At 44.6% G+C, this 15,644-nt stretch overlaps 1 protein-coding gene across 2 annotated transcripts in view; it reads left to right on the plus strand.

The window, feature by feature from the left end:
• MKI67 (marker of proliferation Ki-67) overlaps positions 1-7,558 on the plus strand; it is a 61,777-nt gene extending 54,219 nt beyond the window's left edge. For both annotated transcript variants that reach the window (XM_054983231.1, XM_054983232.1), the window contains exons 15-16: positions 21-4,862; positions 7,255-7,558. In XM_054983231.1, coding sequence (XP_054839206.1) covers positions 21-4,862; positions 7,255-7,388 — 4,976 coding nt within the window. In that variant the 3' untranslated portion in view covers positions 7,389-7,558. The remainder of the gene's footprint in view (positions 1-20; positions 4,863-7,254) is intronic.
• The last annotated feature ends 8,086 nt before the right edge of the window (positions 7,559-15,644 follow it).

Consider the following 15,644-nt stretch of genomic DNA (forward strand, 5'->3'; position numbering starts at 1 on the left):
CTGAATATTATTCGTTTTAGGGTACAGAGGAGATGTGCCCAAAAGAGAACAACCTCAGCAAGTAATAGGACTGGAAGGTTCATTTGAAAGAAAATCTCCAACTTTAATGCCAAGGAGGCCTGATGATGATCATGATGAATTAGAAGATTACTTGGAACAAGTTTCATGTAGCTCACATAACAGATTAACAGGGGCAGATTTAGCAAGTATTGTAACAGCCTCTTATGTACCAAAAAAGTATGAGTCAGATGGAATGGATCTCCAAAATGAAGCTATGATTGATCTTATTAAAGAACCATCTACAAGGCAAGGCGCTTCAATGGAAATAAATGAACCTTTGGCTTCAGCCAAAAAACCTAGACAAATGAATGTTAGTAAATCTAGTTTTACAGAAGAACATGATAAAAGTTGGACACAGAGGCAGACAAGAAACAGCAACAGAGGAAAATTAGCTAACTGTACACAAACAAATGAAAATTTTGATCAGGTTACTGAAATAAATCCAACAAAAGACTCTGAAAGCAGCCCCCTAGTACTTGAAACTGAAACAACAGAAACATTAAGAGGAAACTCTAGAAAATATTTAATTGAAACAAATGGGAATATGGACTTCAGTGACATAAGACATACTCAAGAACTATTGGGACTTTCAAAGGAAATGTCAGTCAATGCAGAAGAAAACGCAGCAACCCATGAACAGGCAAATCAATTAATTTCAAAAATGTCTTTAAGACCTAAAAATCAGAAAAATAAAGATGAACCAAAGTCTGAACTTACAAAAATTAATTCTCAAGAGAAAATGCAAAGCCCGGATATTGAAACCTCAACGAGAAAATCTGGAAATCAGCTACTTAAAAAAAATTCAAGAATGGCTACCCCAGTAGAAACAAAACTAGAAACAATAAATACATCACTTGACGGTGAAAGAGACACATCACATAAAACATGTAAAATGGAAAATTTGGGGAATCATCCATCAGAAATGAAGGAAGGTACAATAAGAGGAAAGGGGAGAAAGGTTCATTTCCAAAAGGTACCCTTGGACAATACTGGGGCTTCTGTAGAGCACATGCTACCCAAAAGGCAAATGGTGGCAAGAGGGAACCTGCCTCAAAGAGGCAGAAATAAGAGAAAAGGTTGTGATGAACAACCCATAGAAAATAAAAATATAGAGATTTCTGATACTGAAAACCAAGATATGGTTGTAGAAAATACTTTTTCTGCAAAAGAGAACCAACTGAAAAAGGGTAGAGGGAGAAAGGTTACTCCTATATCTCTTACTATTCATAAAGAGGATCCATCAACAGGCTGCTTAGACTTCACTCAGAGAAAGTCTTTGCAGGATACTCTAAATGAAGAGAATTCTAAGAAAGCCCAGAAGGAGGTACCCTTGAACAATACTGAGGTTTCTGCAGAGCACGTGCTACCAAAAAGGCAAAAGGTGGCAAGAGGAAATCTGCCTCGCAGAGGCAGAAGTAAGCAAGTAGGTTCTGATGAACAACCCACAGCAAATGAAAGTAAAGAGACTCCTGTTGTTGAAAATCAAGATATGGTTGTAGAAAATACTTTCTCTGCAAAAGAGAACCAACCAAAAAGGGGTAGAGGAAGAAAAGCTGCCTCAGTATCCCAAACACTGGGAAGCCTTTCTGTTCCTGACGAGGACCCGTCAACTGCCAGCTCAGGTTTCGCTCAAGGAAAGTCTTTGCAGGATACTCTAAATGAAGAGAATTCTAAGAAAGCCCAGAAGGAGGTACCCTTGAACAATACTGAGGTTTCTGCAGAGCACGTGCTACCAAAAAGGCAAAAGGTGGCAAGAGGAAATCTGCCTCGCAGAGGCAGAAGTAAGCAAGTAGGTTCTGATGAACAACCCACAGCAAATGAAAGTAAAGAGACTCCTGTTGTTGAAAATCAAGATATGGTTGTAGAAAATACTTTCTCTGCAAAAGAGAACCAACCAAAAAGGGGTAGAGGAAGAAAAGCTGCCTCAGTATCCCAAACACTGGGAAGCCTTTCTGTTCCTGACGAGGACCCGTCAACTGCCAGCTCAGGTTTCGCTCAAGGAAAGTGTTTGCAGGATACTCCAAAAGAAGAGAATTCTAAGGAAGCCCAGAAGGAGGTACCCTTGAACAATAGTGAGGTTTCTGCAGAGCACATGCTCCCAAAAAGGCAAAAGATGGTAAGAGGAAATCTGCCTCGCAGAGGCAGAAGTAAGCAAGTAGGTTCTGATGAACAACCCACAGCAAATGAAAGTAAAGAGACTCCTGTTGTTGAAAATCAAGATATGGTTGTAGAAAATACTTTCTCTGCAAAAGAGAACCAACCAAAAAGGGGTAGAGGAAGAAAAGCTGCCTCTGTATCCCAAACACTGGGAAGCCTTTCTGTTCCTGACGAGGACCCGTCAACTGCCAGCTCAGGTTTCGCTCAAGGAAAGTGTTTGCAGGATACTCCAAAAGAAGAGAATTCTAAGGAAGCCCAGAAGGAGGTACCCTTGAACAATATTGAGGTTTCTGCAGAGCACATGCTCCCAAAAAGGCAAAAGATGGTAAGAGGAAATCTGCCTCGCAGAGGCAGAAGTAAGCAAGTAGGTTCTGATGAACAACCCACAGCAAATGAAAGTAAAGAGACTCCTGTTGTTGAAAATCAAGATATGGTTGTAGAAAATACTTTCTCTGCAAAAGAGAACCAACCACAAAGGGGTAGAGGAAGAAAAGCTGCCTCTGTATCCCAAACACTGGGAAGCCTTTCTGTTCCTGACGAGGACCCGTCAACTGCCAGCTCAGGTTTCGCTCAAGGAAAGTGTTTGCAGGATACTCCAAAAGAAGAGAATTCTAAGGAAGCCCAGAAGGAGGTACCCTTGAACAATACTGAGGTTTCTGCAGAGCACATGCTCCCAAAAAGGCAAAAGATAGTAAGAGGAAATCTGCCTCGCAGAGGCAGAAGTAAGCAAGTAGGTTCTGATGAACAACCCACAGCAAATGAAAGTAAAGAGACTCCTGTTGTTGAAAATCAAGATATGGTTGTAGAAAATACTTTCTCTGCAAAAGAGAACCAACCAAAAAGGGGTAGAGGAAGAAAAGCTGCCTCTGTATCCCAAACACTGGGAAGCCTTTCTGTTCCTGAAGAGGACCCGTCAACTGCCAGCTCAGGTTTCGCTCAAGGAAAGTGTTTGCAGGATACTCCAAAAGAAGAGAATTCTAAGGAAGCCCAGAAGGAGGTACCCTTGAACAATACTGAGGTTTTCGCAGAGCACGTGCTACCAAAAAGGCAAAACTTGGCAAGAGGAAATCTGCCTCGCAGAGGCAGAAGTAAGCAAGTAGGTTCTGATGAACAACCCACAGCAAATGAAAGTAAAGAGACTCCTGTTGTTGAAAATCAAGATATGGTTGTAGAAAATACTTTCTCTGCAAAAGAGAACCAACCAAAAAGGGGTAGAGGAAGAAAAGCTGCCTCTGTATCCCAAACACTGGGAAGCCTTTCTGTTCCTGACGAGGACCCGTCAACTGCCAGCTCAGGTTTCACTCAAGGAAAGTGTTTGCAGGATACTCCAAAAGAAGAGAATTCTAAGGAAGCCCAGAAGGAGGTACCCTTGAACAATAGTGAGGTTTCTGCAGAGCACATGCTCCCAAAAAGGCAAAAGATGGTAAGAGGAAATCTGCCTCGCAGAGGCAGAAGTAAGCAAGTAGGTTCTGATGAACAACCCACAGCAAATGAAAGTAAAGAGACTCCTGTTGTTGAAAATCAAGATATGGTTGTAGAAAATACTGTAAAAGAGAATCAGCCAAAAAGGGGTAGAGGGAAACAGGTTACCTTCATAATCCCAAACCTTTTTCCTTCCATTGGAAATGACAATGTCCTACTGTCAAACAAAGACAAAAGTGCAGCAGAAGAGCAAAATACTTTAGAAATGGCAACTACTGCAAACGAAAATTTGTTAAGTAGAGGCAGAAGTAGAAAAAGAGTAAATACGCTTTCAGCAAGTTCAATTCCTGGCAGTAAAAAACCTAGAGTAGTCAATAACGCTAATCTGGAAGAAATGGCCACTGTTTTAAAACATGTTACAAAAGAACATGTATCCAAAACAAGCAGAAAAAAACCACCTGCTTATGAAGCTTTAATAGAAAGTAAGAGCCCACGAAGTGATACTGGTAACAAGCCAACAGCCATAAAAGACAAGAAGGTGCCTGCAGATTCTCTTTTTGAAAATCAGGCAAAGAGCAGTAGAGGGAAAAAGATAATTCTGGCATTGCAGACGCCTAGTTCTCCTTCCCTCAAAATAAGCATAACTTTACCTTCATCAGATAAAAATAAAACTGCCATTGAAAATCAAAACTTGTTTATAGAAAATAATGGAAAAGAGAATTTAGCAATACGCAGCAGAAGAAATAAGAAAATGGTATCTCATTCCACATGTGTCAGAAGAAAATGCAAACCTCATGAAGAGGAGGATGAGTGTCAGGAAAAACAAAATGCAAATTCAGAAAGGATAGGTTTATCAAATAACAAGCAGAGCAGAAGGGGAATGAGAAAGGGGGATAATTCTGAAACAACCTTTTTCAAAGAAAAATGTGGTGTGCCTGAAAGTAGTGATGCTTTTTCTAAGAGTCAACAAGTGATGCTGACAAATACTGTTTCTGGGATGGCAGACGCCTCACAGGGTAGGAGAAAGAGAATCCATAACGGAAAAAACTTTCTAAAACACAGTGATCAGAAGAATGATTTGGAAATCACACTCTCCCAGGGAAAAGAAAATTCATCTAAACAGGGAAGACGGAAACGGGTCAGCAGTGAGCCAGAAATTCAGGTTACTACTGCTGGCATGAAGAACTGTTTCTTTGCAGAAAACACATCAGTCCCAGAAACAGGTATTGCACAGGTTCCCCTCCCCCCGCCTTTCTGTTTTGGAGAGTTGTGTTCTTAAATGGTGACATGTTCAGTTCTTGATTCAAAACAATTGATGCAAACATTGCTGTTTTGATGAAAGGGAGAGACATACACAGTTTCATTTAAAACTACTTTATGACTAAGTGTCAAAGAAGTGTTAAGATTTTTGATATGCTACTTGTGACTAATGATATGCAGCAAGGTTCTAGTTTGAGATCTCTCTACCATTGTTGCACTTGTGGGATGTAATGAGAGAATGTCACAAGATTTACTAGTGTAGATTTAAAATTTGCATTAATTTATGAGCATTACTGGCTCTTTCCTCTGAACTTTATTATTGAAATGTAGAATTTCAAGGTATATTTCCTTGACTATAAGCCTGAACCTATGAGCAGACATGGGCACGATCCAAAAAAAAAATACCGATCAAGCTGTTCATGGATCTGCTCTGGTGACGACCCCAGATCACCGATTCACTCCGATCAAGTCCTGTTTCTGATCTGGGATCGGAGGGGCGCCCCTCCCCACACACACTTAGATCAGATGGGGGGGAAAGTTTTTAACCCGGCGATGAGCCGCCTCTCCTCAGGGAGGGGACGTTTACACACACACACACACACACACAGAGCAGAGGGGGGGAGTTTTTAACCCGGCGACGAGCCGCCTCCCCTCAGGGAGGGGACGTTTTCTCACACACACGCATGCACTTAGAGCAGGGGGGGAGTTTTTAACCCGGCAACAAGCCACCTCCCCTCAGGGAGGGGACGTTTTCTCACGCACACACGCACTTAGAGCAGAGGGGGGGGAGTTTTTAACCCATCCATGCCTCTCCAAATATATATATAGAGAGAGAGACACCCCGTCAACAAGTTTCAGCCAGCTTTTTAAAAAAGCAGGGATAGAATTCTCCATCCCACCCGATTTTAAAAGCAAGCAGCCAGTCTTCCAAAAGCATATTTTAAACAGGAAGAAAAACCAGGATCCTCGCGGATCCTATGGTTTTTTAAATAGGAAAAACACAAATGAAACATCAAATCACATACCAACTTCTTGCAAAAAGCAGGCACAGGGCTGAGAAGCCAGGAGGAGAGAGATCTCTCTTTTCAGTTAACTCTTTCAACGCACTGAACGAACTCAGTCAGGAGATGAGCGCAAAAGAGCTTGATAGCTGCTCTCAAAGCAAGGGGTTTTTGAAAGAGTTAACACTGAAGAGATCTCTTCTTAACTCTTTCAACACACTGAATGAACAGGAGGAGCGCAAAACAGCTGCTGATAGCCGCACTCAAAGTTTTCTCTCTCTCTTAACCCATTCCTCTCCCAATCACTTTGCTTATATTTTTCTCAGGAAGCCACCTTTTCACTCACAACTGTTTGCTTTTCCTCGCTAGGGGAAATATTATCAACTTTCAAACAGAGCTCAGGCATTCCCCTGCCTCCGTTGCCAGGGGAATAGATTGTTGGTGCCTGAATGTCTAGCCTCCCGGTCCTATCACGATCGCCCCAGTCCAGCCCCCTCCCGACTGCGGGATCGTTTGCCGTGGAAGACAACGATCCACCAGGTCACGATTGGGAGATTGCCATTATCGTGGGGGTTTTTTGATCGTGATGGAGATCGTGCCCATCTCTACCTATGAGGACTGTGATCCTATTAGTTAGAATTTATGTTTTCAGGATTGCATTCTAGGGTTGGAAAACAATGCATGTTGAAAGTCTTATATTTACAGTGTATGTCCTATAAACAATATAAATATTGTTATAAATATATGGGTTGATTGTCATCAGAGATGCTTTCACACATATTTATTTACCAGTTCTTAACTTTTACTATTTTAAGAACAGAAAAGGAATTATGCATAACTTTACAAAACAGCACAACAATGTATTTGTGAAATCTGAGAGGCTTGCTTGTACTTAAATTAATGCAAACATCTGGAAAGCACTGTACCCTAAGGTAACCTATTTAAATCACTGGGTTACATGGCGGTAACTGCCCAAGAGCACACCTTAAGTGTGTCTTAATCTTTCCAATTAGGAAAATAGAGGGGGAAAGTTGAAAATAGAAGCCATCAACATTGTAGTAAAAACAAAGGTGTTTTTAAAAAACTTGGAATTAGAAACGGTCTCTTCTACATCGTTATAACCTCCACTGTGGCTTTTTGCCTTGTACTTGACTTAAACGCATGTTTCCCCTCTGGATTATGTTTGTTTTTGAGCCCTCATCTTCTCCTTTCCTGTTTTATTTACTGCAGTATGTACTTTTTCTCTTCTGATAGAATATATTTTGAAGTCTGTATCAAATATCTAGATAGTCAAGTTGAATTTTTGGTATAGAAGTTTGACTTCTGTAATGTTCACCATTTTGTTTTCAAATAGAGAATACTGGAAGTACACCACAGAGAGGAAGAAGGAAAAAAATTAAAGAGTGCGCCTCAGCTACCACTGAGTCTACTATAGAAACAAAAGGCATGGCAAAAGCAAGCAGAAGAACAAGAAAACAAATATTGTAATATTTGAGAGTGGACTGTGTAATTTTTCTTCAGAGTAAATGGCTATATTTTGGGGAGTGGGTTGTGTGTGGTGCAGTTACTTTGTGTTAAATTTAAAATTTGTTAATCTTCTAATTTTTTTGTTTGACTTTAAACAATACATTTATATAATAAAAGTATTTTTAATTATCTTTTTTGTGGCACAAAGCTGATGGCTTCCAGAAGTCAGACTGCATTCTATAGTTAACTCTAAAGCTCCTGTGTCAGCCTCCACCTACCTTGTCCTAGCAAATGCCTAGGGAAAGTACCAATTTATATATAGCAGGATTGGGAAGCTGATGTCCATTTCCCATCATCTCTAAAATATAAGCAGTGAGGACGCAAGCCATGTTAACTCTTTCCATAAGACATGCATTTGAATTATATGTGAGTAGGCTATCATTCCTCTTTTTCAGCATCATGATTGCTATTACAATCTGATAAATAATTCAAACTTTATATATTGGTGACTCAGCCCTTAGTGTATAGCATCCTTGTGACTAGGCCTCTCTTTGTAACACAGCAGCCACCCACCCACCCCATTTATCCGAAGCTGCTGGATGCTCATTGCAACTATCTGGATTATCAGGTTAGCAGTATCCACATGATGCAAGGAAGGAGCATCCACTGCCCTCAGTTCTCTCTTTGTTGCCTGGACCAAGAGTCTGTACTTACTGCTTATTGGTTTATTTGTTCATTGTCAAAATGGCCTATTGTTGGCTACTGGTTTGTGTAATAATGTCTCTTAAATCTCTCTTTAAGAAGTGTGAGTAGCGTGGCACTAAAATTACCTGTAATGACAGCCACACTACATCTTAAGAATAACAGTAGGCTTATTCACATAGCTACCTTTGTACTGCTAGCAATAGGAAATTCAAGGGTTTTTTTAAACTACACTTGGTGTAAAGTAGCTTTGGAAATAAGTTTTCATTGGCCCTGCACATGGTGTTTATGGACGTTGGACCAGATAAGACCACAACTAACCTTTTTTTTTTTTACAACTAACCCTTATCATGGGGCATCTTCAAGGGGGTTGAAAAAGCTCTGGAATGTTCAGACTAGACATGGGCACGATCCAAAAAATAATCCCGATTTAGCTGATCGTGACTCCGCGGCGGCGCCGAACCCAGGTACCCAAACCTCACCGATCAAGTCCCGTTTCCGATACAGAATCGGGAATTGGGAAGGCCAACGTGGGAGGGCGCCCCGCGGTTTCCAGCGCTAAAGGAATGGTGGGTGAGGAGGATGGCGGCCGGCAGGCCCATGGAGATGGCGGCAAGCTGCCTCCCCTCAGGGGACGGGGGGGTCTGTCCCCACGGGAGTGTGCCGGTACTGTCATGGGGGGGGAGTTGACATTTGTCCAATGGGTGGCCTGATTCCCACCCCCCCGCTATCGGACCGCGCCTGAAGTGCCAACTTCCAACTTAGCGTGCTTACGGCGGCAGCTGACCTCACCCACCTTCCTGCCTCGCCAGAAAGGGGCAGGGCATGTCACTGTTGGGAGGATACAGGGAGGGACTGGATGTGTTGTCGGGAGGAGGGGGAGGACCATAAAGTCCCACAGATGCTGAGTGTCCCCAGCTAAGGGATCCTCTTTACGCGGCACACGACGGCAGCTGACTTCACCCACCTTCCTGCCTCGCCAGAGAAGGATGGAAGGGACAACAGTCATGCCTTGAGACTGTTTTGCCAGCATACAAATTCTAATGGAAGTAATTCCTTGACTTTGTAAACAATAAGAGGAGGTACTTAGAAGGTTCGAGGGATGGGGCTTGTCAGGAGGAGCATGCCAGGGACGGGACATGTCATCATGAGGAGGATACGAGTAACACTACGTGTCGTCATGAGGAGGGAGAGGAGGGGGGAAGTCCCACAGATCCTGAGTGTCCTTTCCTTAGCCGGGGGTCCCACCAAGAGCCATCGTCATGGCCAACAGCACCCACCTTCCTGCCTTGCCCAAAAGGATTGTTGGGACATGACGTGTCATCAAGAGGGGGGGCAGGGGGAGGAGGAAGGTCCCCAAGCATCTGTGTGTCCTCAGCTGAGACTCCCACCGAGAACCATAGCCTGTGACGTTTGCCGGCAGCACTCACCTTCCTGCCTGGCCAGAAAAGGGATGTGATTGGCACACGACGTGTCATCATGGGGGGGGCTGGGGGAAGGTCCCCTACAACCCTTCAGGGCATTGTCTGGTGCACAAGCTGCACCTGGTCATGAGGAATGCTGGTTAGGATCATCAAGGCCACCTGGGACCAGGGAACATTGGAAATGGATGCCTTGTTGGACCGCTGTCAGCGTCTGGCTGCCTACTTTCTCTGCAGCATTCATTCTTCCTGCCAGACACATGAGAGGCGGGGAGGAGGAGCATCCTGAGCACCAGCTTTTCGCAGACATGTCCACCTATTGGAACTCCACCGAAGTAATGATAGCAAAGAAATGTGGTGCAGGATATCATGTCCTCAGTGCCCATTTTGCAGGAGGGCGAAGAGCTCAGCATCAGCTCCACGGACTGGCTAGCCCTCTCCCAAATGGTTCATGTCCATAGGTGGCAGCAGGGGAACCATGCAAAGGGGGGGGGTTTCCCTGCTGTACACCAGCAGCAGCTGCACGGCTGCTCCTCGTGGCCAGCAGCTGCATCAGCGGGCAGCACTGCACCAACCATCCTTCACAGAAAGGACAGGTAGGGAAGGACATGATTGGTTGCGGCTTGGGGGACCACGTTGGAGCCGTCTGTGCAGATCCAGAGAGAGAGAGAGAGAGAGGACGGAACGGGAACTAGTCTTGAAGAGGAGGACAAAGGGTCAGCACAACATCCATGGAAGCCCCCTCGAGAACCGAGGCAGGCTCGAGCCTGCTGTGGACGAGCTGGGCTGGCCACTATGACCAGAAATCAGCCAGTGATGAATGCAGAAGGAATACTAAGCAGAAGGCTTATGCAAATGTATGTCTAGGAAATAATACCCGAAAACGGGTTACTTTGACAATTGGCAAAGGAAACACTGTGTGAGATATTCTTATGTCAGATTTTAAATTGCTGTTTTTTCCAGTCACATGACCCCAAAATAGGAAGAAGAAAGAGAAACCTGAAGACTACTGAGGTATCATTGTTGCTGTCCTAAAACAGCAGCAGTGTCTCATAGCACCACAAGCCTAGGGTGGCTCAGAGTCAGAGGCAAGCCCAGGGAGGTCCAGGTTGACGGGAGGGTGGCCTAGTAGGTTGAGGTTCACCTTGATGAACGTCAACATGTCCACCAGGTCCGGGTCGAGACGTGCGCGGTGGGGACGGAGGTCTCCCATGTGGGAGAACACCTGCTCGCTCTGCACGCTGGTGGGAGGGCAGGAAAGGATGTTGGTGGCGACGATGAACAGGTCTGGCCAGCGGTCCGATTTTCTTGCCCAATACTACAACGGGTTGTCATGGGGGGGGCTCGGTGGGCTCCAAAAGGTAGTCACGCACCATGGCCCCTGCCTAGTCCTCCACAGGGAGGGACCCGCCCGCCGTGCTGCGGCCAACCACTCCGCCCACCGCCGAGGCCCACAGATTGAAGGTGTCTGTCGGGGTGGCTGTTCCCTGGCCTGGCTGTCTCCCCACCGCCTGCCCCTCACCCTCCTTCTCCACCGCCTGCCCCTCGCCACTGCCTGGCTCCTTCCCTCTGTCTCTGGAAATGGAGCACCGCTCTGCGGTGCACCCAACGGTGCACCGTGACGGCATCTCAAACCATGGGGCAAAGTGGTTGAGCAGGAATCGGAAGCCCACGACCGACAGGGGGAAGCCTTGCAGGGAGATCGTCTGTGCCAACGCACGAATGCCCACCTCCTGAGCCCTTGACCTCACCCTTTTCAGCGGCACCACCCCCAACCCCAAGGGAACAACTTCCCCCAGGGAGGCCTGCCTGAGCCCTCTGCTCCCACCAACTGCACCCTTGAGACATGGCTTCTTGCTCTGGCAGCATTCCGAAGACCCTCCCACCGATCCCGGATCAGACTAGCTGACGGTCCTCCGTTCCCCCCCCCCCAAAGAAGTTTTGCTGTTCGAGAAGGGAGAACACAGGCTTGGGTGGTGCCTCTTCAGGTGCCAAGTGAGGTTCGACGATGACAGGTGCTGCAGGCCATTGCCCCTGTGCACCATAGTCCCACACGCACAGTACTGCACCGCACGGGGGTCACTACCAACAGCCCAGAATTGCCTCCAAACATGGCTCTTGAACCGTGGCCCACGTAAGGTTCCAGGCGAGGGAGGATGAAGGGTTGCTGCTGGCTGTGCCACGGGGCTTGCAATGGAAGACAGAGTGGTGGGTGGAGTGCATGCAGGGACAGCATCACTGGTACTCTGGAATGGGGACATGCTGGAGGTCTCCTCCAACCCCAACCATTCCTCCAACAATCCCTTGCCCTCCTCCGCAAACATTTTTAGCAGTTCCTCTTCCGCCGCTGGCAAGGGTTCTTTGGCCTCCTCCTCCACAGGCTCAACTGGTAATTTGGGGGGAGCGGGAGTCCCTGCTGCTCCAGAGCCCTGCACAGCACTGTTTCCCGTGCCGCTACCAAAACAATCCCTGCACTTTCCCCCACCACCACTCTTCCCCCACCCGGAGCCTCATACTGCCAGCCAACAACGCAGGAGGAGATGACAGAGTGTGAGCCCTCAGCCAAGGAGGTGCCCACTGAGCTTGGCCCCAGAGCTAGATGGCAGCCCTGGAAGCAGAGAGAGGGAAGAAACTAGAGCCTTAGCCCACCCACCACCACCACCACTTCCCCAGACTAGAGTGACCAGGCACTAGAGTGTGTAATACTGTGTGAGCCCTCAGCCAAGGAGGTGTCCACTGAGCTTGGCCCCAGAGCTAGACGGCAGCCCTGGAAGCAGAGAGAGAGAGAGGGAAGAAACTAGAGCTTTAGCCCACCACCACCACCACTCCCCCAGACCAGAGTGACCAGGCACTAGAGTGTGTAATACTGTGTGAACCCTCAGCCAAGGAGGTGCCCACTGAGCTTGGCCCCAGAGCTAGACGGCAGCCCTGGAAGCAGAGAGAGAGAATAGGAATAGAGCCCAAACCCAGCTGCAACACTCCCCCCCCCAGACTTGAGCCCTCAGCCGAGGTGCCCACCGAGCTCGGCCCCAGAGCTAGGCGGCAGCCCTGGAACCAGAGGAGATAGCTCCCTATTCCCTAATTCCCTATCCGCTGAAGCCCAAAGCTAAAGCTCCCTCTCTCTCTCTCTGTTGCGCTTTCTCTCTCCAAAAGCGGCAAGCGAGAGCTTGCCACTGTCCCACTCCACCCGTGTGCGGAAAGTGAAACTTTGTTGTTGTTTTTAAAGAATTTTTTATTGGATGGGTTTACAAACATACATATAAAAATCATCATTATTCACCCCATTGCATTTTTCCCATCCTTCCCCCTCTCTTTTCTGGTGACTCCCAGCAGTTTCCCATACCCAACTTAATCTAAAAAGTATGTCATATAAATTCTTAAAATCTATAATAATAATGTAATAATATAATATATATCCATATTATACCTATCAAATCTCTTTAATAATCTTAACAATCTACACTAACTATATTGCTTATCTTAATTAAAAATATAAAAATTATATAAGTAATAATAGGTACATATACTAACTTAAAAAAACTACATATATATATGTAACATACTATTCCTTACGTACCAATTAACCATATTATCTATATTTCACATATACTCCCTATAACCTTATTACTCATAATTATACTTGCCTGTAAATATACTATACTAATCCAATAAAATACCGTAAAATATACCTCTTTTAACCTTAAGTAAGTTTCTATCTCCCCTACTTCTCCAAAGACCACAGTTTCCCCTTCATGTCCCACTTTTTCTCCACATATTTCTTAAATTTTTCCCAGCTTAATATATAGTCCAATTCTTCTTGTTCTTTCAATTTCCTTGTTAATTTGTCCATTTCTGCCCTATTCAAGACTTTCAGAATCCAGTCTTCCATAGATGGTATCTCCTGAGTCTTCCACATCTGTCCATAACACATTCTGGCCGCCGTAATCATATAAAACACCGTAACTCTGTCCATTTTATCAAAATCTTCTAGGTTCATACATAATAACAGCAATTCCAGGGTTTTATTTATACTCCTTTGTAAAATATCTGACATAACTTTTACTATATCCCCCCAGAACTGCTTAGCCTTATCACAAGTCCACCACATATGATAGAATGAACCTTCATGCTGTTTACATTTCCAACATTTATCAGACATCTGGCTATTACCATTGGCCAACTTCTTCGGTGTTAAATACCATCTATACAACATTTTGTATACATTTTCACGCACAGTGGTACATGCTGAAATCTTAACTACATTTCCCCATACCTTTTCCCAAGCTTCCATTGAAATTTTCTTATTACCGTTTATTGCCCATTTGACCATCTGAACTTTAACAACTTCCTCCTCTGTAAACCATTTCAATAATATCTTATATATTTTAGAAATTTTCTTCCCCCCCTGAAGCAAACAATTCTCAGTGGAAAGTGAAACTTTGTTGCGCAGCACAAGGCTATTTATAAAGCCTGGGTCTGCTACGCAGGAGGGCTGTGTTTGGCCGTAAGAGATGCCTCTCAGGCTTTGCAGGGATGAGATTCGAGTGCCCATGGCTGCAGAAGAACACCCCCTTCCCCTGCCCTCCCCTCTTTTCTCCCAAATGGACGAGACGGGCGCGCGCTTTTCTGGCTGCTCCGTGGTTGGAAGGAAGCCCTGCTGATCAAGGAAAGCTGGGCTTCCATTCGCGTTTCCAGGGGAACAGGAGGGCAAACAGCTCCGGCATTCCCCAGGCTCCATTTCTACGGGGCTCTGTTCCCTCGGGAACAGATGGCTGGCACCAGACTGTCTGCAGACTGCAATCCCGAACGTAAACCGATCGATCCGATCGAGACCCGATAGAGCGCCCCACCCGAGCGCTGAACCGGGAGCTGTGGAAGGAACCGATCCACCCGGTCCTGATGGCGCAAACTCCAAAATCGGGGCAATTTTCAGTCCGTAATTCTGATCGTGCCCATGTCTAGTTCAGACAAATTACGTGTGTCCAGCCTAGCTACTGGCTTGCATGTTTCTGTTTCTCAGAGATCATTATGACTTCCATGTAAACATGCTAGATATGAATTGTAGAGGAAAACCACAAAAACTAGACCTGGAAATGGAAAATGATTAAATAGCAAGTGCAAAACCATAGACCCAAAGTATCTTTTTATAGGCTTTGTTCAATTGCAACTCTCACGTAAAAAGCAAAGAATCTTGTTGGCTACTGATTTGTATAATAGCTAATGTGTCTCAAGAAAACACCACATTTTTTCCTAGCATCCTTCTACCTCTGTTCTGGATGTATGTAAAATGGGACCTGGAAACTGACCAAAGTGGTTCCTGCATATGAGACTTTCTTTTAAAGACAAACAAGATACTTAGAGTATAGGCTTTCAAGTGATTTTGACTCTCTATGGAAAATCTTGTTGGTCTTTAAAGTGTCACTGGACTTAAATCTTACTATTCTACTACAGACAAACACAGCTACTCACCCTAGTAATAATAGGAAATCTTAAAATGGAGAAGTCTAGGTATTTGGGATACAACTTGGTGTTTGTAGCCGGAGATATTGCATATTAAATCTAGTCACATGTTATATATGGTATGCAAAGTAGTTGATAGTTTTGGCTCAGTGTGATTGCCAAGGTTATAAAGATTTTCACCCTGGGACTCTCCTAAAACTATTATACATGTGAAATGCTTCTCTGTTTTCCTTTAATATTAGCTTTATGGGTTTGCAGGCCTAATTAAACTTTAGTAGACACAGCATTTATTGCCTGTATCTATTCACACATGGTATGAATTTGGCCTTTGACTTCAAGTACTTAAGTGCAATTATTATACTTGACAAACATGAGGGGTGTCTGTGTTTAGTTTAATTCTGAAACCAATGCCAGTAGATCAGTTAAGAGCTAGCTGAATGAATTGTTTCAGAGCCATTCTTCAGCATACAGAAACAATACATTATATTTATCAAAGTATAATTTAGTTGTGAAAGAAATCACTAGATTTTCATTAAAAATTGATGGATTCTAAGGTGTTTTGGAACATTATGTAGATACTGAGGGATGCTGCCTTGAGCCAAGAGAAAAGGTAAAGTATAAATATTGTATTAAATAAGATAAAATGTAATTTTAATGCAGCCATTTAAACTATTAAAATGTTATTGTTCAAACA

The sequence above is a fragment of the Eublepharis macularius genome, chromosome 6, assembly GCF_028583425.1.
Source record: "Eublepharis macularius isolate TG4126 chromosome 6, MPM_Emac_v1.0, whole genome shotgun sequence".
NCBI classification, from domain to species: domain Eukaryota; kingdom Metazoa; phylum Chordata; class Lepidosauria; order Squamata; family Eublepharidae; genus Eublepharis; species Eublepharis macularius.